This window comes from Phragmites australis, chromosome 20, assembly GCF_958298935.1.
Source record: "Phragmites australis chromosome 20, lpPhrAust1.1, whole genome shotgun sequence".
NCBI lineage: Eukaryota > Viridiplantae > Streptophyta > Magnoliopsida > Poales > Poaceae > Phragmites > Phragmites australis.
This window is the reverse complement of record NC_084940.1, coordinates 3,465,785-3,491,297: the sequence shown is the minus strand read 5'-3', so window position 1 is coordinate 3,491,297 and position 25,513 is coordinate 3,465,785. Positions and strand designations below refer to the sequence as shown.

The following is a 25,513-nucleotide window of genomic DNA, read 5'->3' as shown; positions in this document are numbered from 1 at the left end:
AAATATCCATACCTATTGGGTCTGGGCTTGCATGGTGTGGTAAAAGCGGTCGTGTGGGTGCCAACACCGATGAACGACGGCGCACATCAGACCTCCTGGATGACTCGGCGTGGACCCCAATCGATCTGGGAGGCGCTCCTGCGACGTCTCTAGTGGACCGGCAAGAGGTAAGCTTCAAGGTCCGCGCGGTCTTGTCGAAAACCCACTTGACAAACCCCGCTACATCCGACACACTGAGGTGCACCCCTTGCCTGAGACGGTCCATGGTACCAGCTGCGTCCCTATGGATATCATAAATGATATCAGCATGTGGAAACAAACAAGAAATAACATTTTCAATTTATAGTCATTGTTACACGAGTATGGAGTACTGAAATGAGATGTAAATTACACATACCGCCAATGCAGCGTCCTCGTCCCAATAGACCAGGTACGCCTCTGTAGTCGATGCGACGTGGGGCCGAACACACTCTGGGGTGTAGGTGACCCATGTACGTGTACGTGTACGTGGCACGTACCACCGTAGGTAGTCCTCGAAGCTCCGCTCGTCGAAGGGTCGTGCCTCCTCCACGACATCCTGAAGGGCTTGGGCCCATGCTGAGACATATGGGGCCAAGTGATCTGTCCACAGGTTGCCGGCTGGCTGGCCTTTGCGTGTATACTTGCAAGTGAACCATGTTAAATATAATTGACAGTAAGACGAATATTACGAATTATTCAATTCTTTATATTTACCTGTAGCCTCCAGCTCTTGATCCTCTAAGTCCATCTCTTTAATTATGCTAGGGATGTGCCCCTCCTCATCAGCTATACCCATCGGTTGCATCTCAGAAATATCCCCAACATCTGACCTGGTCCCAACATTCATCTTTCACTGCCTCATTTGGTCCCGCTACTGCTTCCGCAGAGTTTACCTCTGTTTCATCTTTCTAGTACGCCTCAGCTAACAAAATCAGAGGCATACCACGTTCACAACATATATCTATATACTGCCTCCAAGTTGATGTGGCTTCGATCGGAATAAGCTCGCCAAAGTATCCCTGACTAGCACGGCTGATGACAGCTTTCAACTTAAGATCATGTTGCTACGGATCCAGTTGGAAAAAAACGCATCAGCCACTTGCACACACCCGCAATGGTCCTCTCATTAGCTTTACTAAGACTCTTCATGATATAACGAAATCCAGGTAGATCTACATCATTAGGACCATACCTAATTTAATCCTCGCCATAATATATCTGAAAAATTAATTTATCTGTCATCCCTGAAAACATCCGCAAATATAACCAATGTTAAGATCGACGAATTATATTTCTGAGTATCAGAATTAAAAAATTTACCGACACCGATTCATGCCTAACAATAGGTTCTTTAATAATACCCCTAACCAAACTAACCTACAAATATTACTCTATACAATCTACATTTAATAGCTATTCTACCATATCGGAATTAATATTGATAGTATACTAGTATTTTCTAAACCCTAAATCCTAGGTCATACCGTTAAACCCTAGGTCATACAGTGCTAATTTCTATATCACACAATGCTACCCTACAATTATTACTCTGTACAATCTACATATTCAAAACTACCATACTACAAATAATATTCTGTATTTAATTGCTATCCCACTATATTGTAATTAATATTGACAATATTATACTAAATACAATATTTTCTAAACCCTAGGTCATACATGTCTAAACCCTATGTCATACTGTGCTACTATACTTATTAACAATAATAAAAGTATACAAAAAATTACCAGAAAGTGCTCTTCAAATTCGCGTATCAAATGTAACAGGGCTTCGCCGCGCTCTCTTCCTCTCCTCTCCTCTCTTCTCCTCTCTTCCCTCTTCAGAAGCTTTCTCTTTTTTTGGATTAAAATGAGAATTTTCCCTCATTTTTCAGCTTTTTACAGAGAAGAGGAGGAGGTGGGGTGGTGGGCGAGCAGCCTCCTTGCGGGTCCTAACCGCCCTCTCAGGGGGCGGTAAGCTGCAGGGCACGAGCGGAAAGTCCGTACCCGCCCTTTGAGGGGGCGGTTAGGCCTCCTTACCACCCCTGACGGTCACCCGCCTTCTCAGATGCGGTAAGGAGGCCTAACCGTCCTCTGAGAGAGCTGCAGGCGTTTATTTTTGTAATTTTTCGATAAGGAATCTATTTATTTAAAATTTTAATAAAAAAATATAAAAATAAATAAAATTCCTCAAATCATTGCAGATTTAATTCGATGGGCCATATCTTCTAAAACAAATAAATGGGCCATATCTTCTTAAAAAAACTAATGGGCCATATCTTCTTAAAAAAACTAATGGGCCATATTAGAGTGCAGGGCTGATACGGCATAGTGGCACAGTAGCTTAAAGCGGACGACCATCGGCACCAACTCGGTTTTTGTTTTTGTTTTTAGTTGAAAAACTGTTTTTGGTTTTTTTAAAATTAATTTTTAGATTTTAGCTGTTGATTTTTACAATAAATTTTTAACTTCTCAGCCTACTTTAAAAAAAGCTCCTCTTAACCAATTTCTCAGCTTCAAGATTATTTTCTCAAAATCAGTTTTTTGGTTTTTCTAGAAGTTACTTTTTAGCAATTCCGTTTGTTTGACCTGTTTGTTTGAGAGGGTCTATCTTTGCTATTTAGGGTCTGTTTGTCAGACCTTAAAAAAATAGCCTTTGTTATTTAGGGTATGTTTGTCAGACCTCTAAAAAAAATAGCAAAGATAGTTTAGTTGGTTAGGCTCTTGTGGTGAAACTTGTCTACCGATTTGAGTTCTAGACTTGATATGGGTGCTCGCATTTTTTTAAGATTTAATTCTAAGACGAGTAGTGCATGTATATGTCAATGTGTTAAATGATCAAAACGCTACGTAGAGTTATGCTTCTAATCTTGTTTAGGCCACGTTGCCATCTTGGCAACTAGTCTCCAACCTTGTCTGGATCCATGCGTTCATTTCCTCCGTCAATGTATCCCTCCCTGTTTACCTAGATAAACCGGCACCGGGCCTGTGATCATCTCTCTCTGTCGCGTGTGTGTGTGCAGAGCGACTAATTAAGGCAAATCAAGTGGTACCTGGACCTAGTCAACTGAATTCCTTCCATCAGTGGAAAAACTTCAAGAGGGATGCGTAGATTATTTGATGTAGTTGTGCCAAGGATTTCTTCAACAACCATGTTCAGTTCTGACTTCTGAGAGTATATAGCGAGCCGTGACTTGAAAAAAGTAGAACACTTTCCAATTTGGAAGCAACCAAAGGATTGATGACATCGGGAATTCGGGATATATACATATGTGTGACCACTACTCCTTATGTGTTCATGGACCGTTGAATAGTAGGGTTCCCGTCCTAGGAATTTCAGTTTGCTGTATTACCATACGACTAGTCCACTGCACTGTGTACTGCTGAGACCTGTGAATTTATGTTCGATCTGCCTGCGGTCTAGGCCATTCAGTGTTCTGCTTCAAGATGAACACCGTGAGAAATCTCTTGCGTTTCTTCCTCATCAGTTCCATAGCCTGTATTGCGGTGCTCGTCCTGCAGCGCTCTCCGTGCCCGTGCCGCGACGACGTGCCGGCACATAAAGAACTGGCCTTGGGTACTAATGGAAGTCGAGTCGTTGATCCCAGCATGAAGAAGCCCGGCATGGTAGTACGTAGTCGATCCTCAATTACCTTGGTTGATTTGTCTTTGTGTATATATCGCTCTTTCGTCAATCAATTTGCTTATGAACTCGATGAACAAGCAACAGGCCGATGAAGACAAGCTTCCGGAAGTGCTGAGGAGAGCAGCCATGGAGGACAAGACCATCATAATGACCTTCACGAACGAAGCGTTCGCGGCTCCAGGATCTCTCATGGACCTCTTCCTTGAGAGCTTCCGCACGGGCGTGAGGACGGAGCCCCTGCTGAAGCACCTGATCATCGTCGCCGCTGACGCCAAGGCGTTCGAGCGGTGCCAACTCGTGCACCCGCTCTGCTACGCGCTCCCCGTGGGCGGCGCCAACTTCACGTCGGAGCAGGTGTTCATGGTCGGGGACTACCTGGACATGATGTGGCGCCGCAACAGGTTCCAGGCCCGGGTCCTGGAGCTCGGCTACAGCTTCGTCTTCACGGACGTGGACATCGTCTGGTTCCGGAACCCGCTGCTGCGCATCCCGGTGGGCGTGGACTTCGCCATGTCGTCCGACTCCTTCTACGGCGACAACCCGTACGACCTGAACAAGCGGGCCAACGGCGGGTTCGTGTACTCCAAGGCGAGCGCGAGGACGGTCGCGTTCTACGGGGGCTGGTACGAGGCGCGGAAGGCGTACCCGGGCAAGAACGAGCAGGACCTGTTCGACAAGCTGAAGCGCGAGCTGTCGGCGGCGCACGGCGTGGCGGCGCAGTTCGTGGACACGGCCTACCTCGGCGGGTTCTGCGAGCGGCGGAAGAATATCCGGGACTTCAACAAGCTGTGCACGTTCCACGGCAACTGCCTCGTCGGGATCAAGAGCAAGCTGGAGAAGCTCCGCGGCGTCCTCGACGAGTGGAAGCGGTTCAAGGCCAGCAACGGCACCATCCTGACGGACTAAATCAATCAATGTCATCATCGATCGGACGATGCGATCGATCGTGTTTTCTCGTTTTCTAACAGATTATTTCCCATATAACATTCATGAGTAGAAGATGTAGCCAGGAGCTACTTCGAATTTCGTTTCCCTTTCCCGTTATATATAAAAACTCAATCCAAAGGACAGCAGTAATATAGCTTCAAGCTGGTTACCACAAGTGTGAGCGCTACTGCATTATCGAATAGTGTTCTATTTTTGAACGAGTGTGAGTGCAATACGGTTGACTGCTTTGAGATGCTGTAGTGAGCTTCACCTTCAAGGGGAGACTGCCATCCATGTCAGCGAGGCCAACTGTTGAGGACCAAGGTTAACAAAACCGTTTTGGTATTGGTAACCGCTCGTCGGCGGTTACCGACAAAACCGCGGTTATCACGGTAACCAGAGAATATTCGACGAGAATTCGCTCAAAATTCACTCGGCAAAATTTTGAAATTTGGAGAGAATTCGACGAGAATTTGAAAACGGTAACCGCTCGGTTTTGGTCGGTTACCGAGCGGTTTGGGTCGGTTACCGAGCGATTTTCTCGCATTTTTGAATTGGTCGGTTACCGAGCGTTTTGGGTCGGTAACCGCTCGGTTTTCTCGATTTATCGAGCGGTTTTATCGAATTTCAGCGCAGTTCAACAAAAAACCCCAAAAATAGCTCAACCTTGTAAAATCAATAACTAATTCATCTGAGATTCAAATCAAGTGAAATAAATTTTTTTGGTTTCCTTGTAACATGATCTACATGATAAAAGTATTTATACTCATAAAAAAGTTCAAAATTTTTGTGAGAAATTGTATTTGTTAAACCAAGTTAAATGCATAGTTTATTCTTTGCTAATCCAAAAATCATGAAACTAATTTTGTCAGTCTTCTTACATGATCCTATGTCTTTTAAAAATACATGAACTCATGAATTAGTTATTTTAACATGCATGATTGTGTAAATGTGTTGCGACTAGATTAATTCATAACTGACCCATCACACCTCAAAAATTAGTGAAACCACTTTCATTAGCTTATTTATACTATGCTTTACGTAGGAAAAATAATAGTAGACATGAAAAAGTTAATTACAGTGCTGTTTCTTAACATATTCACTTTATGCTTGTGAACTTTGTAAAAATCATAGAGAATTTAATAAAACTCTAAATAAAGTGAAATAAATTTTAAAGATTCTCTTAAAATACTTTTTACATAAGAAAAATATGTGTTTGCATGTTACACTTTTTCTTAACATGAGTTAATAACTGAGCCGTACGTTTCAATTTTTTTTTTCATTTTTTGATGCAAACGATATTATTTTTGAAAAAAAAAATTCACAGAAGGTCTTTTAATTATGTCTAGTTTTTTTTAAGATTTGTTTTTGAATTTTTTATTATTTCTTCGAATTTTTTGAATTTAAATTTTGGTTACCGTTCGGTTTCTGAAACCGGACCGGATCGAGAAGGTCGGTAACCGTGATTTTTGGACGGTTACCGATGCATTTGTGAATCGTGCTGAGGACACGAAGACGGCGAGAAAATCAAATGCAGCTTTCGATATTGGTTACTCTGAGCAGTGATCGAGCTGCTCGACCACCTCCACGCGCAGAAGCAACTCGCCGAGCACACGCCAAGCTTGGCGTACAGCACAATTTTCTTTGGCCCGTAAAGTGGTCAACGAATCCGAAGTACACGCATAGGCAGTCGGCAGCTTGCAACAGTTGTTAATCGGCAAAGATTATCTAGACTAAGGCATGCATGAACTCTGTACGTAGTCTGTACACTTTAATCTCAACCCTGTCCTACCTCACTCTCATCAGGAGCGCAGCATGCAGCAAACATATTTTGAAACAGATCAAAACGCATAAAACCATCACGTACGGTGGCTAACAAAGCTTCAACTGCTCCCGTAATTATAAAGCTAAACATTCCTCCTCGGTCCAATTTATCCCCGGGGTTCCAGATCGAACTGCTAAACAACTACAGCCTTCGGTGAGGTGAGGGCCGGAGAGGATTCCAGGGAGCACAGAGAATTGTCGGCATTTGGGCTGTTCTGATGGAAAAAAAATTGTACAGAAGTCTCCTTCTGCAGTATTGTTTGGATAGCTGCCACATATTTTCAATGGGATGCGGTAAATCTTGTCTAAATAGAAAAAATTATCATGTATACTTATTACTTAACATATATGATTAGTATAAAGTTGATCTCGTCCACCATTTTGAGATTCACATTAAGGACATATAACGATCATTCAGGTGATGCTGCATACTCCTCCTACAACACCACTTCATAGAATTTTTGCCCCTAGTTATGATGGGCCGTACAATTGAAATGTCTCTACCGTTTTGATATGCGTCATGCTGTTGCTGCTCCTCCGTGCGGGGTGCGGCGGCCGGAGGCGAGGAAGAGAAGTGAGTCGTAGTGTGAGGTGGAAGCATACGAAAAACCGGACTCGACTGCCGGTTCCACCGGAGTTATTCCCGATTTGGTAAATGGTAATTAAAACTGAAATCTTAATTAGGATCACAGACGCCGATGCAATAATCAAAGGTGAAAAGAAACCTACGACCTCTCGCGTAAACTAAACTCGGCCCAAATTACATGTCGCGTATACCGGCCGGCACTTACGGGCACTTGCTGCCGTCTGATCCGCCCCGCGCGCTAGGATCCATCGTGGCGTCGGAGACACGTGACAGGGTCTAAGTAAAGGGTCATGAACGCACTAGTCTGGCTCTCCGGCCATTTTAGAGGATTCAATTATTATACGAATGCTAGTCAAGTGCCCGTGCTTTGTAACAAAAATCATATTTTAGCACAAATAAACAAATATTATGGAACAATAATATAGATTGGCAACATATGACATCAAGAGCGGCCTATTGAACCAAGTGTAGAGCAACCCGTCAGTCGATCATCCCACTCTGTATACATCAGCAGAAAGAATAAGAAGTCAAACATACTTGTTCATTACAAACACAGTGTAATCTAGATGAACGGCAAAGATTATGAGGCATGACATAGCCAGACAACCCCATGCCATATAGCTAAGTCCTCAGTTGCAATAAGACTTTAGATTACAGACCAACAGAGCCAACTAAACTCAACAGAAAAGCACATTTTAATCTCATGAGCAGATTTCCGAGAAGTAGATCATCCATCATGCTCTAATGGTAAGTCTATCAATCTGCGCAAAGGTACCTATTGTTTCACCAGGTTGTTAAAATACATCGTCACCTTCTCACCTTGTCACCCCCTCGCTTTTATGCAAACCAAACCAAAATTCAGCCACGAGCACAATAATAAAAAAAAAACTACTACTATTGGATCAGCCTTAGAGCCCACCAGCTCATATTTGTCTACATTATCTGCACCATGAAGAAGCAATTTACCACAAATGAAGTAATTAAGTTATTCTATGCAGAATAATCTAATCAAACGAACTCCATGCCATATTAAATGGATGAGAAAACAAAAACCTCATGGGAATACATGGTCAATTTAGAGAGTTGTCAAGAAAATAGAAACATGTAGGTTATCATTCAATTAAATTCTTTTCAGCCACAAATATTTGCATAAGAGCAAGGAGCAAGGAGCAAGAAGCAATAAGATTATCTCGACCAACAAATGCCACTAAGCATTTAACAAAAAGGTGTAACAGTGGCATATCGTGTATTAGATGAATATATAATTATTAGTGTAGAGTAATTGACAAATAAGTAAGGAATACCTCGCCTATGCCATAAGGACCTCTCTGTAGACGATGTTCCTCGTGTATATATCACTTTGCTTTGAGCACTTCTTCTTCTTTTTTATCATCAGCTGGGACGGCGAGGATCTTGATGTTCACTCTGGCAATGGCTCTAGATAGCGCAACATATAACTGATCGTGAGAGAACACCAGCTCGGGCAGGTAAATGCCGACGTTGGGGATGGTCTGCCCCTGTGCCTTGTTGATTGTCATGGCGAAGCTGAGCCTGACAGGAAATTGCTTTCTCTTAAACTGGAAAGGGAATATCTCATCATCAGAGGAGCACAAGGGGATCCGAGGCAGAAAAACCCTCTTTCCAACATGCTGCCCCAGCACAATCTCTGCATCAATGGCATTTCTTTGGAACCCCAGGACCACCAACCTCGTCCCATTGCAAAGTCCGTTCATGGGGTCAATGTTCCTGAGTAATATGATAGAGCAGTTCATCTTGAGCTTCAGAACGTGTGGAGGCAACCCGTTAGGTGTCAACGAGTTAAGAAACTCAGGGGGTAGTAGTTATGGGGATCATCTTCTGCATGATCAAAGCTATGATACACCACCTCATCCCCTCAGAAGCGACCGATCATCTTCATATTAATCTGGTTCACACAATCATTCTGTGTGGACAAGATGGCTCTCGAGGTGATGTTGTTTGGATCCGACATATTATCATCAATCATTGGAAAAACATTGTCTATCAGTTTATCAAGATCCGTGTCCTTCCCTATATACATCACACATATATTATCAAGAAGACGTACATCACCATCACCCCTGGCCTCCTCGGTGCCACCACCGATGCGTAGTAGGTATTCCATAAACCAGGGGTCGCTCTGTGCCCTCATGTTGCGTACAAGCTTTAGGTGACGCATGCAATCCCATAGGTACGACCTACGCAGCGACGCATCGATTATCTATGCCCTTGACCCCTTTCGGACAACAAGGAGGACCTTCCTGAAATCTCCACCAAACACAACCGTCTTCCCACCGAATGATAGTTCTAGTTGGCTCATTATGCCACGCATGCTGTTGTCCAGTGCCTCCACCGCCTATCTCTTAGTTATGGAGGCTTCGTCCCAAATAATGAGTGAAGCCATCCGCAGAAGCTTGGCAGTTCCACTCTGTTTTGTGAAGCTACAGAACGCACCATCGTCAACACTGAGTGGTATCTTGAAGCGCGAGTGCGCGGTTCTTCCTCCAGGCATTATGGAAGCTGCAACACTGGATGTAGTTGTTGCCACGACAATCTTCTGCTGCATGTGTATTGTTGCGAGCAACGCCTTGTACAAGAAAGTCTTCCCTGTCCCTCCTGGTCCATCCACGAAAAACATGCCGCCCTCGTCACTGTCAACAGCAGATAGAATCTTATCATAGGCGGCCCTCTGCTCGGCATTGAGGGAGTCCGACAGAGTTGCATCGTCATGGTCAAGCTCGATCATGGACTCCTCAAAGATCACGCCTCGTCGATCACGGGGGGAGGGAACGACCGTATATCTTTACCCATTGACTGTAGCATGTTTCTGATATCTATTAGAACCATTTGTTAGACCGTGAGTGTGCATGTATTGATGCGGCGATAGTCTTCCAACATTGCCTCCTGGTGCTTGTTCCAGAGTCCACGCATGTCGTTGGGCTCACAGAATACTAGTATTGTTGCAAAGAGCCTTCAGAGCGATGGTGGCATCTGGAATAACTCAGCTTCCGTAAGACACTCGTCCAGTGTGTTGTCTGCCTCAATCAGGCCCCTTCTCTCTGCAGCTTCATGAAACGTAGGTAAGATCTCGCCGCCAACCATCCTTAGGTCATCAAAGGAGGTGGCGCCAGTCACGTGATTTAGGAGAACTCGCGGATAGTAGCGTTTCCCCTCGGCTGGATGAGCTAACACGATTCTACCAACCTGTCCACCTTCTCATCTCCTTCGTTGCCAGAATTTTTTATTTTTGCCTTTCTGCCAAGTATACCACTCGGGAAAATCCCGATACAAGATACCTCAAGGATGCTCATGTACTTTGTTTGCCGCAAAATACTCTGTCAACATTGACTTCTCAGCATCTTCCCGATTGAGCACTTCTTGGATATTTTGCCCCTCTTGAAACAAAACCATATGCATATTCGGGAGATGAAGTTGTAGTTGCATCACATGTGGTGATTTCTTGCTCAGGTCAAAGCCGTATATCCTCCACAAGTCTTCCAAAGGGGTCACCCATCTCGCGTCCCTATACCGTCTGATCTCATTGATGTTGTCGTTGCTGTCAGCCTTGTCAGCCCGTTCACAGTCACAGATACTCGGTCGTGGCCCTTGTATATGTACTTGAATAGGTATTTAACGACCTTTATGCTCTATCATACCTCAACATTGATATGGCAGTTGAACAGCCGCAGGAGGTAAGGTTTGTATGGGACGACCCACCTATTATCTAGCTCGTGTTTTTGAACCATTGCATGATGGCCATCATCACGTCTCCTATACACCGGGTAGGAGTCCTTGCCTTGTAAGGTAGTCACGTTGAAATGTCGCGGATAATGATTCTTGCATTATGGACGGTCCTTCGTGCATGAGCAATCACAGTTTAGCACACCACAAGGGACATGCACCATATGCTTGACGAAAATCTTGTATAGCTCTGGGTACTTATGCTTGTCTGGAAGCTCGACAGAGATGATACAATCATACTACTTCGGACATGTGAGCTTGTACCGCCCCTGTATGATGAGCATGTAGTGGGCATGCAGTAGACCCCTCTTTTGAAACTCTACCACATAGACATAAGCCTTCACCTTGCCAAGCATGTGCTTATTAAGCATCTGCTTCTTTAATTCCTCTAGCTTCGCCCTGAACACACGCACGACGAGATCCAAACGATCTTGGGGTATCTATCCAGGGTAGAACTCGCGTGTGATCTCTTCCCAGATTGGGTTGCATATCATTGTGAGGAAGACATACGGCTTCCCATACTTCCGCACTAAAGCCATAGCATCCATGTACCGACACCTCTTATCCCGAGGTCCTCCAATAAATGATGTAACCAGCATGGTCCGTTTGCCAACTGCGTCCGCTCTACCCTCCTCGGCATGGATGTTGTCTACCAAGCCTTGGTACAAGTCCGCCCTTAACTCCTTCTGATGAGCCCATATGTAGTCCAGCCGCGAGCTCTCAATCTTGATGTATGTATCGACCGTGAATTGCTGGAAAAGATGCTTACCAAACAATATTGGGTTGAATATCCCTGACCGTATCTAGAACTTGTAGCAGTAGTAATCCCTCACGGACACGCAGAGACTCCCATTCAAATCTGCACTTGGCATATGACGTTAAAAGTTAGTGCCAAAACTAAACAAATACAATGACAACAATTGACATTGCAAATATCATGTAAAAAAAACACTAACCTGGGTCCCCCTGATTATCACCACGAGCCGCACGAGCCTGACAAGCCGCACGAGCCACCCTCACTGCATCCATGGACACACCAACCTTTGGGATATCGGGATGCCAACCGAGTTCACCTCTGGGGAAGAAGAGAGGGTATGACATAGCATCATAGCATCCATGATACGACCAGATGCCATATATTTGCTTATTCTTCCCCTGCAAGATAACGCTATTCTTGAAGTTCTTTCGTAGTTTGCTCCCCTCAACCCACACAGCATCCACCTCTGAAGTGGCTGGCATGTTATATGTTCTCTAGTCCAACCTATGGTCAAAGTTCAGTGTCACATGGTAGTTCTCGAGGTCCTCAACCTGTCCTATAGTCCTAAGGTGTTCAGAGTATGGGTTTCCATGAAGTATGCCAACCAGCATTGCAATGATTTCCTTGTCTTGCTAGTACTGCTCTTGGCGGCAACGATGATACCGGTGCTCTAGACTGGGATCGTCATTATGAAGTAAAGTTCCAGATGCTTGGATTCCGAACCATCTCTACCAAAAGATCGTATGTTGTGGTACATTTGGTCGTGGGCACGAAACGTATAAATACCACATTTTTTCATGTCAGTGGTCTCACTATCAAGGTGACAGTAAACAGAACCAATGCAGGAATGACGACAGATTTGAAACTCATACTCAACATACCCATCAGGACGGTATCACCCTCCTGAACCTCGTCGGCATTGGTGTGGTGTGCTCGGCCACGCTTAGGGACGTGGGTCGCCTGAGAGGACTGTGGCACAGACTGAGCCGGCGGTGGCCTGGAAGCGGTCACCACGGCTCCCGGCCGCGGGTACGGGCAATCCCGCGCATAGTGGTCAACACGGCCGTAGTTGTAGCACCGGCCGCTAGGACCACCTGTCACACTCACTTGAGAGCCGACAGGTCTTGCAGGCTGCCATGTGGAGCGAAGAAAGCGGGACACTGCACCAACCACATCGGTCGTGGAGCAGTCGGTGCTGACACGTGAGATGGTGGAGGTTGACTCTCCGAGCGGGCACGTTGAGAACTCCTGCACACGGAAGGCGACGGACCCCTCTTGCGCTTCTTCTCCTCTTGGTGGTTCTTCAACTTGAATTCCACCGTGAGCGACGTGCTCACATGTTTGTTGAAATCGGTGAACTCGTGCACTGACAACCAGTCTTGCATCTTCGAATTGAGGCCGTTAACGAAGTGGTATTATTTTCGCTCGTCGGTGCTCACTTCATCTTGAGCATATTGTGCAAGGTGGTTGAACACCTGCACGTATTCCATCACTGATCTACCTCCTTGCTTGAGGTCCATGAATTCCCTTCTTTTGATCTCCATAAGGCCCTTAGGAATATGGAAATCCCTAAATGCCTGGCGGAACTCCGCCCAAGACACCCAGTGATTGGCGGGGTGCATGACCAAGTAGTTGGACCACCACGCGCCCGCCGAACCTTGAAGCTGATGAGCGAAAAAGAGCGTCCTTTCGTGGTCCTCGCATCGAAGGAGAGCGAACTTCTGCTCGATGGTGCGAAGTCAATTGTCGGCGTCGAGCAGGTCCTCAGCACGCGTGAAGGTAGGCGGCTGAGTCCTTAGAAAATCTGAGAAGTCATCTCGGCGCCCGTTAGAAAATTCGAGAAGTCATCTCGACGCCCGGCTCCACCTCCATGAGGAGCCTTGTTGCGCACAAGGGCCTCAAGGAGCGTTTGATTTGTCTGGTGATTCTGCTCAATTCGCATGAGTACTTCCGCCATGCTCGGCGGTGGAGGCGGCGGAGGGTTGTTCCCATTAAAACCCTCAGGAAAATCTCCCAAACTGTCACGGGTTCTCATCCTATCGTGACGATGAGCAGAAAGAGAGGCGAAGGTTAATTTCCGACATAGGTGAAAAATCAAACTCCAACTAATGCTATTTTGCTATGTCAAATCTCGCTTACTTGGATCCGTATACTATATACTGATGAAAATGTATGTCCAAAGGCATGATGCAAATGAGCAATGAAACATGAAAGTATGCTCGCTTCTGAAACTACACGTATCTTTCTCCAATACATCTCACCCCATCAAGCATCACATCCACATATGTTATACTTAGGGGCATAATATAGCAGATTCATACATATTGACAGGAAAATGCATAAGTAAACTTTAGTTGGTTGCTTAGTGGGTTTGACACACTTACTAAACAACGTTCTAATTGTGTTTAGGCTACTTAATTAAATCAAGCTCTGATACCTCATTGTAAGGAACCGTCAAAACAGTATTCTAATTAATCATCAGGAGGATCATTATTCATAATCCAACCTTGACGATTAACCAGAATCCTGTTCCGATAGTCCCGACACGTGTTTTGTGCCTAAGGATTGGAACATATGCCTCCAACATAGTACATCAAAACATAGCTTAATAAAGATCAAGTAATAAATATTTATATTACAAAAATTAAGTATGCAACTGATTCCAACAATTTATAATAAAAGCGAGCTAGGAGGAGACAAAACTCCTCAACTCCTAACTACCCAAAGATCTACGCAGCGGAAAGAATAAACCAGACAACAAAAGAGAGTGAAGCCACATGCCCTAGGCTCCACTCCAAAAGCTCAAGCTTCTGAGTAGGATGCACTACTCCTGCCCGCCACCCTGATCGGCAGGCACAAAGTAGCCGAAGACCGCCCCTTCCTCAGCAACTGGGGTACCTGCATCAACTTAAAGGCAGCACTCTGAGTACGAAGGTACTCGCAAGACTTACACAATATGGGTATATAATTTCCCGACTCCAAGGATTATGCATTGAGCTGTTAGCAAGAATATAAACATACGGTTAAGTTAATTTAAGAGGTAAGCAACCTAGACATATGTGTGAGCAACTAACTTAACCAACATATATGAAATTACCCTACAACTACCAACTGATCATATGAAACTGTAACCACAATAGTATCAAAGTATAACAAGTGCCATCTCGACCACCTCCCACATATCCAAACCACAAACTACATATCCGAACCATATAACCGAACCAACCATGAGAACTCTACGACCGGGTGCAGATGAAACAATAGCATGCTCATGATCGAGAGCGCGGTAGTTCGAACTGTTTTTACACCCTGCAGGGGGATACTCTTGAACCCACATGACTCGAGGACCATACGGCTTGTGCCAACCGCTAAAGTGCACACAAGGAGTACCCGTGTCAACCTTTTCCAACCAACCCCAACCGTATGCAGTATGCATCGCTCGGCGCGACGGTACTAGAACTACTCCCGGAGCAAACTAGTGCCACTTACAAGCCCGTCCGCTCACACCGTCGATGTTCAGGCCACACAAAGCCACAGCTGCGAAGGTATTCGGCTCGCCTTACCATTAGATCGGCATGTGGTGAGTAAGGTAAGTGCTAAAGCCAACTACCCCGACGTTCGACCTTAAACAATGCAAGCGGCCTACAGTGTCCGGATTCCCTTCTCAAACTACCCCCGGACTTTTCTTGAGGGAAGATGACACCCCTAACACCATCCACATCTCGTCTCATACTCATCACTCAACCAATCATAACAACCTCAACCATGTATTTGTGCGACCAAAGTAAATCCTATGCTCGTGGACAACGGAAAAAGCCGTCGTTCGACTTCTACCGAAAGACAAAAGCATGGCTAAGCATATAAGTCAATCTTGTACCTAGTCATAACATCATCTCAAGGTTATAAGGAACGTGGATGAACAAGTCATCAAGGTAGAAGAATGCAATTGGCATAGGTTCTACCCATTTCTTCCCGACATCGACTCCCTATACATGCAAATCTATACATAAGCATAATTTATCAATATTTAGACTTCATTCATTTCAACTGAAAGGGTTCAATATGATAGATGCTTGCCTTGCTGTTCAGGTAGCTGCCCAAAGTTTACCTCGCTCCCCTGGATCACCGGCTCGACATTCTCTAAAAAGAATAACGCGTGCAATGACATGAGTATGAATAAAGTGCAATAATGCATGCCACAATGCTTAACAACATGCTAGAAGTATAAGATATAAGAGTCAATGCAATGCTAAACGATCTAAACGAAAACTGGAAAATAACAGTCATCCGGAGTATCCGGACTGGTTCGGAGTATCCGGGCTCGGACCCTCCAGGTGACCCTCCGGGAGAGGTGCTCGGTTACTATTTTTTTATTTGACTGGCCCGGAGTATCCGGGCCATCCTCTGGGAAAAACTTTCGGTTAGCATTATTTTTAACTTGACTCGGAACTTCCAGGTTGGTCCGGACTATCCGGGATATACCGGACACCCCGAGTGAGGTTCCGAACGGAGCTCTCGGCTACGCGATCACATAACTACCCGGAGTCTCCAGGCTTGTTCGGATAATCCGAGCTATACAGACTTGGTTTCTTCACGATTTTTCCACTTCGGTGTTTTGACTCATTTTATAAATCTGTGCTACACAAACGTGTACATGCAATATCCAAAGGATCCTAAACCAAACTCACACCCTAAATCCTAACCAATTGTGAACACAATTCATTGGACAAAATCTGCTGAACCCGGATCTGGAGTATCCGAGTCAGCTAGAAAAGCTGTTCTCGAGTGGATTTTGGTCGATTCGAGTTGCGATCTTTTCTAAGCCTAAAGGGAACATGTTAGGGATAGTCTAAGGGTACTAGAACTTGTTCATCAACTACCAACACTACTCTAGAGCTTAGATTCGACCAAAACTCTATTTTTGCTCCAAAAAGCTCAAGAATGCTAAGAACTTCAAGAACTACTCAATTCCTCCATGAAAACGAAAATGGATTGGATGGATGAGTAGCTTATGAGCTAGAGAATGCAATGGTACCACATGCATACCTTGAATCCTCCACTTGAGCTCGGATTTTGGAGGAAAAGAGAGAGTGAGTGCTTGAGCTTGAGTGAGAGGGGGAGGGAGAGATGCAGCTATGCTGCACTTGGTGATGACGTGGTGGAGTAATGGAGGGGAGAGAGAGAGCAGGTGGGCTGCTACCCACTTGAGAGAGGGAGTGGGTGAGGAGTGGGGCCACATGTGGGGCCCACATGTTATAGAGAATAGGTATTTCCAATGCATTTTCTATTATTTTCTCCCTCAACTTTCTCTCTTATCCAAATGATTGTTAATGAAGTGCATTAGCGCTATGGATTACCATTATGCAAAATTTAAGCATAATGCTTAAGAGACATAATTTTTCTTAAATGCGTGATTAAGAAATTGGGATGTGATATAGGGCTAGCTTGATTTGGGGTGTGAGCAGGAGAGGGGCGAGCTGGTGGCGGCGCGTGCGAGAAGAAGAACAGGGCGCCGGTCGAGTGGATAAGAGCGTGGGGAAAAAGGAGGCGGGGAACCAGGCCATGGGTCGGGCCGACTGGGAGAAGGAGAGGAGAGAGGGGAGCCGGGCCAGGTTGGCCAAAAGGAAGGGGCCGGCTGAGCCCCTTTTTTCTTTTATTTTTTCTTTTTTATGTATATGTGCAAGTGCACGGGTGCAAATATACGACAAAATGGCATCGTACAAATTCCCCCCACCAAGTTGGGCTCGTGCGAGGAAACGGAGCGAGGGCTTGACTTGGTGCTCACACACTTGAAGTAATAAAACAGCTGCCGAGTATCACCCCGGAGCTTTTCGCTGCGTCTGCTTTGTAGAGCCAGCCAGTGATGATCATTTTTTGACTTGTGGCAGAAAGACACACCACTCCTCAAAGGAAACATATCAACTCTACTGCGACCTTGAGAGGTGCCAGCTAGCATCGTTGAAAAGGATTTGACTCCGCTGCGACCTTGGGAGGTGCCAGCCAACATTGTCATAAAAGAAAGAGGACTCAACTGCGACCTTGGGAGGTGACAGCCACCGAAGACCTCTCAAGAGAGATTTTATCAACTCTATTGCGACCATGTAGCAGCCACGGTGCTAGCCAATAGGGTTGAAGGGTTTTATAGCTCCACGTGAACCGCACTAGCACGCTTCACTGCTCCCGATAATCCTCAGTTGCGGCAAAACTCAGTGCCACTTCTGAGGTGCCTCAATTTCACTGCGACCTTGGGATGTGCCAACCAGTGTTGTCAAAAGAATGATTAAAGGCTCCACTGCGACCTTGGGAGATGCTAGCCAGTGAAGACATAGCATAAATAAAGACTCCACTGCGACCTTGGAAGGTGCCAGCCAGTGAAGATGAAGAATGATTAAAGATTCCACTGGGACCTTGGGAGGTGTCATCCAATGAAATTGAAGTATTCACAGATCCGTAAACACAAACATGACATACTTCTCTGCTTCATCAAGCTACAATAGCTATGAAAACATGGTTAAATGATAATAAAAGGGGAAATGCATACTAACAGTCCTGTTTGATGCATTTGATGTTTTCAAATATTGGCATTTCTTGTGTCACCGAGCTATGAGATGACCCCAAGACATGACCACAAGAGACTCTTTCCTTCGGAGACGACGAAGAGTCATGACAGTTGCATTTAATTGTACCGCACACCAGTGTACGTGTGAAGAACACATGTCTGAAATTACTTCTGAAAACGGTGGGAGTTCCCCAAAACTGCCTCCTCAGCTAGAGCATGCTGACAATCCCGTACTCCATGGGAGTTGTATTTGTAAGTGGCATGGATCAAAAATGGGTAGGAAGCCAGTTGTGGCATTGTTGCCTCCATTTTCTGCGAGGGTGGTGAACGATGGTCACTCTCCGGCGTTCGCAATCTTCCTGCCACCTTTTGATAGTGACTTTCTTGCACATTTTTTTGTACTTCTCCCTTAATGTTGGGAGGGCTTTGACTTGGCGACACCTTCGATTGGGTGTTTCGAACTTGATTGACCTTCATCGGGTCTTTGAATTTTCTTGAACTTGATCTTGCTCTTGAGATTACGAATGCCTTTGAGATTCTGCCATCCACGCTCTGTGGTACTAAACCTCACGGGCAACTTTTGTGTAACTAGGCCCTTGTTTCTATCACACTGGGGTGGTAAGAAGCTGCACACATACCCACAACTTATGTCGGGAAGGTAGCCCTCTCTTGATCTTTTCCTATAGTCATCCCCGGGTGAATTGATGATGGGGTGGGAGAGTACATGATTAACAATGGTTGGTCGCTTCGGAGGTAGAATGAGTCTGCCTCGACGTCTAAGCATAGACAGAGGAACATGTGCCTTCTGTGCAGTGTGTGTTCATTATCACAGCTTAAGACTGCCACAACACTTCATACACCTCTGCAGATGAGTCATGCAAGTATCCATACCCTGAGATCACAACTTGGTGATGGGTAGAAAGGCTATGATTACTGTTGGGTGGATCGACACCCTTTATTTATGAAAAACATGCAACAAGCCTCGGAGTTCTCCCTTTTCAATGTTGATCCAAGGGGAACGGAGGATGGCTTTAAGCGAAAAACTTTTTGAGAAAACACCATTAATAGGGGGCATTGGACGAACGCCCTCTTGGTTGATGAGCTGATAGGCGCCTTTGTCATAGACCTATTCTACAACATAGGGCCCCTCCCACTTCGGCTCAATTTATCTTTGCTTTTGCCGAGAATGATCGAGCGCCTCAAAACGAGTACTAATTCGCCCTTCCTGAATACACGAGGTTTGACAAACTTGTCATATGCTCGGATCATGTTCTGTCGATAGAACTGAAGATTTTCGAGGGCGTTGAGGCGCTCTTCTTCAAGGGCATCCAATTCTTGGAGCCGAAAATAGACCCGCTCATCTCGCATGATCTCATTATGCACGGCAATCTGGAGCGCAGGAAGCTCCATTTCAAGTGGTAAAACGGCTTCTGTGCCGAAGACAAGTGAGTAGGGCGTTAACTGTGTAGGGGTACGAACGATAACCCGATACGCCCATAATGCTTCAAAGATACGGTCATGCCAGTCCCTCTTGTGCTTTGTGACTGTCTTTTTTAAAATGTCCACAAGGATCTTATTAAAAGCTTCAGCCAACCCATTGGCCTGAGGGTATTACCCTGTGGAATAGTTTCACTGAATCTTGTATTTTTCAGCGAACTTGTAGATCTTACTCAACTTGAAAGATAGCCCATTGTCGGAGGTGATGTGGTGAGGAACTCCGAAACGGTAGATGATATTACGCTCGAGGAAGTTGATGACGTTGTCGGATTTCACCTCCCTCAAAGGAATTGCTTCCACCCACCTGGAGAAGTAATCAATGGTTGCAAGAATGAACTGCTACCCTTTAGAAGAGGGCGGCTCAATTTTTCCAATTATGTCGATACCCCAGGTGTCGAAGGGCCAAGAGGGTACAGTAGGGTGTAGCGGAATTGGGGGACGATGCTTGAAGTCCCCATGTATTTGGCAGTCGTAGCAAGACCGTTCCACTTGAATACAATCAGTCATCATACGGGGCCAATAGCCTCCTGAAAACTTTAGGATATGGTACATCTTTGACCCGCTCTGATGACCACTGCAAACTCCTGTGTGTACTTCTTTTAGGGCTTTATCAGCCTCGCATCGGGACAGGCATCGAAGCGGCATCTCATGCCCGTAAGATTGTCGATACAGGACTCCCGCTTTGTATATGTATGAGAGGAGTTGCCTTTGCAACTGACGGCTTGTGGCGGGGCCACTTGGTAGACCACCATGCTTGAAATAATCTAAGAAATGCTTATGCTAATCTTGCTCATCAACTTCAATAGCCACCACGGTGTTCACTTCGTGGTCCTCGGGGATGAGATCAAGTACGGCTGGTAGAAGCCATCTCTCTTCGACCTTCACTTCTGCTTGCCCATGGGGTAACACGAGGGATGCGCCTATCTTTGCAAGAGCATCCGCTGAAGCGTTCTTGCTTCGAGGGACGTGCCTAATCTGTATAAGCTTGAATTTCTCCATGAGCTTGCGAGTGGCTTCCCAATATGGAACCAACTTAGGCTTGCGCACTTCGTAGACTCCATTAACCTGTCTCACAATGAGTTAGGAATCTCCGTACACGTGAAGAAGGCGTATCTCTATGGAGAGTGCAAGAATCAGCCCGAAGATGAGGACCTCATACTCGGCTTCATTGTTGGAACATTCTTCCTTAAGCAAGGAAAAGGAACGATATAATGTTTCTCCTTTGGGGCTCTTGAACACTATCCCAGCACCGGCTCTCCTACGAGGAGTCCGTCGGGGTCAGACTCCGTGCGTGAAGCACCATCAAAATATAGTTCCCATGGAGCCTCCATGTCGAATGCGAATACTTCTTCATCGGGTAATTCTTTGACTAAGGGCGAATCATCCAGAACGGGATGCACCGCTAGGAAGTCAGCTAAAGCTTGCCCTTTGACGGCTTTCTGAGGAACGTATGTGATATCATAGTCCATCATCAATAATGCTCATTTTCTGACCCTGCCTATAAGGGCGGGTTGGCTAAGAACATACTTCACAGGGTCCGCTCGTGCAATGAGCTGGACCTCATGTGCTAGCAAGTAGTGAAGTATCTTATTGAGCGCAAAGATTAGCGCTAAACAAAGCTTTTCAATGGGGAAGTAATTACATCCAACTCCCACCATGGTTCTACTGAGATAGTAGCATGCGACTTCTTTCCCTTCGTCATTAATCTGCCCAAGAAGGGCACCGACGGAAGCGTGTTGTGCTGCGATGTACAAGATAAGAGGTTTCCCTTTGATGGGGGCCATCGGCACAAGTGGATGAAGCAAATACTGCTTAATGTTGTAGAAGGCGTTTTGACATTGCTCGTCCCAAATGAATGGCACACCTTTCTTCATGAGCTTGGAGAAGGGCTGAATTCCTCTGGATAAATTGGAAATAAAGCGTCTGATGTACGCTAGCTTTCCTGCAAAGACTTGAGCTCTTTTAAATTCTCTGGCGAAGGCATCTTAAGGATCGCCTTTATCTTTTTGGGCTCGATCTCAATGCCTCGGTAGCGCACAATGAAGACTAGGAAAACGTCAGATTGTACGGCAAAGACACACTTGAGCAAGTTCATCTTGAGTTGGTACTTGCACAGTCTCTCAAATTCGACGCGCAAATCTTCTTGATGATTCTCACGCTCTTGGGTCTTGACCACCAAGTCGTCGATGTAGCATTCTACGGACTGGTGGATGAGGTCATCAAAGATGATCGTCATAGCACGTTGGTACGTAGCACCTGCATTTTTCAAACCAAAGGGCATTACTGTATAGTAAAAATTGCCCTTCGGGATCCTGCATGTCGTGTCAATGGCATCATGTGGATCAATCCTGATATGGTTATAGCTGGAGAACTCGTCCATGAAAGAGAGAACTCCAAAACCTGTAGTAGCATCAATCACCAACTCGGTGATCGGAATAAGGAAGTCGTCCTTCGAGCAAGTGCGATTCAGGTCACGAAAGTCTACACAGACCCGAACATGCCTGCTCTTCTTCATTACTGGTACGATATTAGCAAGCCATCGAGGATATTGCACCTCTTTGATGAACCCCGCTTTAATCAACTTATCAACCTCGGCAATAATATCATCTTGTAACTCCGGGTGAAAACACCGTAGATGTTGTTTAATGGGACGAAACTGCGGGTCAATCGCTAACTTATGAGTAGCGACACGTGGATCGAGACTCAACATTTCTTTGTATGACCATGCAAAACAATCTCGATAATTTATTAAAAATTGTTTATAATCTTTACGCTCTTCGGTTAAGAGCGTAGCACTTACAAAAGTGGGGCGAGGATCATCCTCACTCCCGAGATTAATTTCTACAAGCTCATCTACAGTCTGGTGCCCGCCATCCTCCAATTGATAAGGAGTCGAGGCAGCATTGAGGATTTCTCAATGATGATCTGGCGTTGCTTCATGTATCTTGGCCAAGAGGTATTGCTCGTCTCTCAAGCCATGTCGAGCGTTAGCCACAGCGCAGAACGATCGGGGCTGATGAGGGACTTCATATATCTCGATCAAGTCCTCTTCATCAGACGACGCCTCATCATCATCCTCATGCCCCCATTCTCCACCTACACAAATAGCATTACATGTGACAAATTTGGGATCATCATCATCCTCTCCATCGCTCTCACACGAGGTGAAGGGACGTTAGCCGAGTCCATACCTAGTACGAGGGAGACGACCCTTCTTTACGAGTCTTTCTGACTGGCTCCACCATTCTTCACACTGGTTGGGCGGTGATGGCAATCGCTGGTTCCTTTGCAACTTGATTTCGGACTTCTTGAGTAAGGGGAACATGCTTGGTGTAACCCTCAAAGTCCTGATAACTTCCTCTTTATCTCTCTTCAGGTTCTGGAAAATTCAGCACGAGGTTACAATACTGAGTATGTGGAACCTTATAGAAAAGGGTCGGACTTGAGTATCCCTGGGGATCGGGAACAACCCAGACTTCTAATGGTGTAGCAACTGAAGTGTAAAGTGATGGAAGCGGAAGAAGAGGGGAGCTCGAGGTCACCTTCTCAATCTTGGAGACTATCTTCTTCACTCTCTCTTCTTTATGTTCAAGGGGTGTAGAGTCAGCTATTTCGCTGGGCACCTGGAGTGTTTGTGTAAGACCCTTTCTCGGGATCTCTTGTGCCTCCTGTATAAGTTCCTGGATCAAGTAGCTGATACGCACAGTATAACAGTTGTAATATCACAGTCAAACTCAAACATAAGTATTAAGGTTATAGAGAACAAAATGTTACAAACCATAGTGTATACATTACAAACCTGGCCTAATGGCCAACAAAAGCACAGCGGAAAACAGAACCCAAACCACAGGTAGCTAGGGTGCAAACGCGACTTTCGAGACTACTCTTCAACTCTATCTTCGCCTCTGACATTGGCGGGATCCGCCTCTTCATCTGAATGACAGCAAGAGTGAGCACAGATGGCACTCAGCAAGCCCTATACTATTTAAAGTTGTTGATAGATGCATAAATGGGTAATTCAAGGATAAGGCTTTACGGTAGCTTTATGCGCAAAGCGGTTTATGCAGGTATTCTATTGTGTCACATATTATTAATATTACTTAGTTTAAATCCGGCTAACAAACTTTATATGGGATTTTTCGGTCCTGGGAGGGGCTACACCTCACTCCGCAGTCCCTATTATCATATCTGGTGTACCTCTAGTATCATACAGCTTCTGGCGGAATGAGCCAGGAACCTTATCACACGGACATCTAGCCCATGCACTCACTCATTAAGACGCACACACCCGGAGTCTAGTCATCAGGGTTACTACCTTCGCATGTCTATGACCGTGGACACGGCTATTCGAATAGATTTACACTCTGCAGAGGTTGTACAACTTAAACCATGCGATATGCTCAGCCTCCAACCATTGCAAGCGGAGGAGCGAATCATATCGAGATCCTCCAAACACCTTTCCTGCCGAGTTTTTCTACATAATCCATCAAGCTCTTCAGGTCTCGTATAGAGGGCAGACTCCCAATGATCAACTGGGGTGAAAACTCCTTCGCGCAGAACCTGAAGACACTTGGCTCAACGTTGCCTATGAGGCTTCCTAGTATTATGCCCAACCCAGTCCGGTGATAGATGAGTCAAGTCCTGCCCATTCAAGACGCATGGTTGCACGGGGCTGGCTAAGCATGACGGCGCAATGACTCGGTCCTTAACTGGCCAGAGCAGGTATCTTCTGGTAATGAACACCACAAAGGTGACTCAAGCCCCCAGGAGCATCCTCGTCCAGAGTACTACTCCACATGCCCCCACCAAAATAGTTTTCACCTATTTTGGCACATCTCCCACCATATCCCACACGATGTCAAGGATTTCACATCCATCACGGAATTCATAACCATCAAGGATTCATGGTATATGAGTTATCATTAATAACAGTAAATATTATCTCTAAGGAGAAGTGTTTTCAAAAGAGACGTCTCCGAGGAGACCTATTCCATCCTAAGCATGCTAGATATCAAGACGTCGTCCATCGTTAATATATTTAACAACAGGTATTCCTAGGGTGATATATATTCTGGATAATGACATGTAAGGCATGGCAGTATTGATACGATTAACTACTACAAGAAGTTTGAAAGAAAACGCAATATATAGCACATGCGATAATAAGTCCGGTTTTAGTTGATCATGTATATTATTTGAAAATCATAGGTTCAGTATGATCAAGGAGATAGGACTTGCCTTCTCCGAAGTTCTCTTCAGAGTCTTGGTTGTAGTCTGGATTCTCTTCGCTCCTGATGCTTCCTGCGCAGCACCCGCAGAACTCTGGTTGTTTTGCAATTACAACTACGATCAATAATGGCTATACTAGAAAAGAATCAATTAATACCAAATGGAAAACTAAATGAGCCATAATGTACAACAATGTGACAGATGAGTAGATCTCGATTTTAGATAAATTTCAGCAAAATAATCGCCGAAATCGGAGTCAGAACGGAGAAGTTACAGCTCCCAGAAGTTTTAATCCAATTTAAATTGGAAAAATACTAAACAGCACTGTTCATGAGTGGGACCCACTAAACAGTACCCAGTCCCATATGAACAATACTAGTTGGGCTGAGATGGGCCCAGATTGGGCCGAGTCCGGGCCAGGCTGCATAGTACTTGGCTGTACAGCGTTGGGCTGGCTCGCTAGGGTGCGGCCCATAAATGGCTGGGCCGGCCTGGCAGGCTGACGGCACTCGGGCCGAGCCGTGGTATTGGCCGTATCGCGGCCCACCAGCGTGTGGGCCGCGACGACGATTGGCACGGCGCGAGCGGTGGAGGGGAGGGGTAGGAGCGGCCGGCAGCGAGAAATCTCGCGACGGCACGCTTCGGGGAAAGCGGAGAGAGGGAGAAATCGGCCCGGGAGTGAAAAAGAAAAAGGAAAAGGATTAGGAA

General features: G+C 45.5%; 3 protein-coding genes across 3 annotated transcripts; 1 reads left to right on the top strand and 2 right to left on the bottom strand.

Moving 5' to 3' along the window:
• The first annotated feature begins 3,161 nt into the window (after positions 1-3,161).
• On the top strand, positions 3,162-4,732 carry LOC133902065 (uncharacterized protein At4g15970-like). The gene is made up of 2 exons (XM_062343641.1): positions 3,162-3,648; positions 3,752-4,732. Exons 1-2 carry the CDS (start codon positions 3,469-3,471, stop codon positions 4,571-4,573), a joined length of 1,002 nt encoding a protein of 333 aa, XP_062199625.1. The 5' UTR covers positions 3,162-3,468; the 3' UTR covers positions 4,574-4,732.
• Positions 4,733-8,359: 3,627 nt separating this feature from the next.
• Positions 8,360-8,737, bottom strand: LOC133902352 (uncharacterized). The gene has a single exon (XM_062343944.1). The coding sequence runs from the start codon at positions 8,735-8,737 to the stop codon at positions 8,360-8,362; it is 378 nt and encodes a 125-aa protein (XP_062199928.1).
• Positions 8,738-9,378: 641 nt separating this feature from the next.
• On the bottom strand, positions 9,379-9,768 carry LOC133902351 (uncharacterized). The gene has a single exon (XM_062343943.1). The coding sequence runs from the start codon at positions 9,766-9,768 to the stop codon at positions 9,379-9,381; it is 390 nt and encodes a 129-aa protein (XP_062199927.1).
• Between the last annotated feature and the right edge of the window lie 15,745 nt (positions 9,769-25,513).

Excerpts from the sequence above, each read along its gene's own strand:
- LOC133902065 (XM_062343641.1), top strand. The coding sequence starts at position 3,469 with ATGAACACCGTGAGAAATCTCTTGCGTTTCTTCCTCATCAGTTCCATA. Across the intron at positions 3,649-3,751 it reads GCATGAAGAAGCCCGGCATG|GCCGATGAAGACAAGCTTCC; the intron begins GTAGTACGTAGT and ends AACAAGCAACAG.
- LOC133902352 (XM_062343944.1), bottom strand. The coding sequence starts at position 8,737 with ATGAACGGACTTTGCAATGGGACGAGGTTGGTGGTCCTGGGGTTCCAA.
- LOC133902351 (XM_062343943.1), bottom strand. The coding sequence starts at position 9,768 with ATGATCGAGCTTGACCATGACGATGCAACTCTGTCGGACTCCCTCAAT.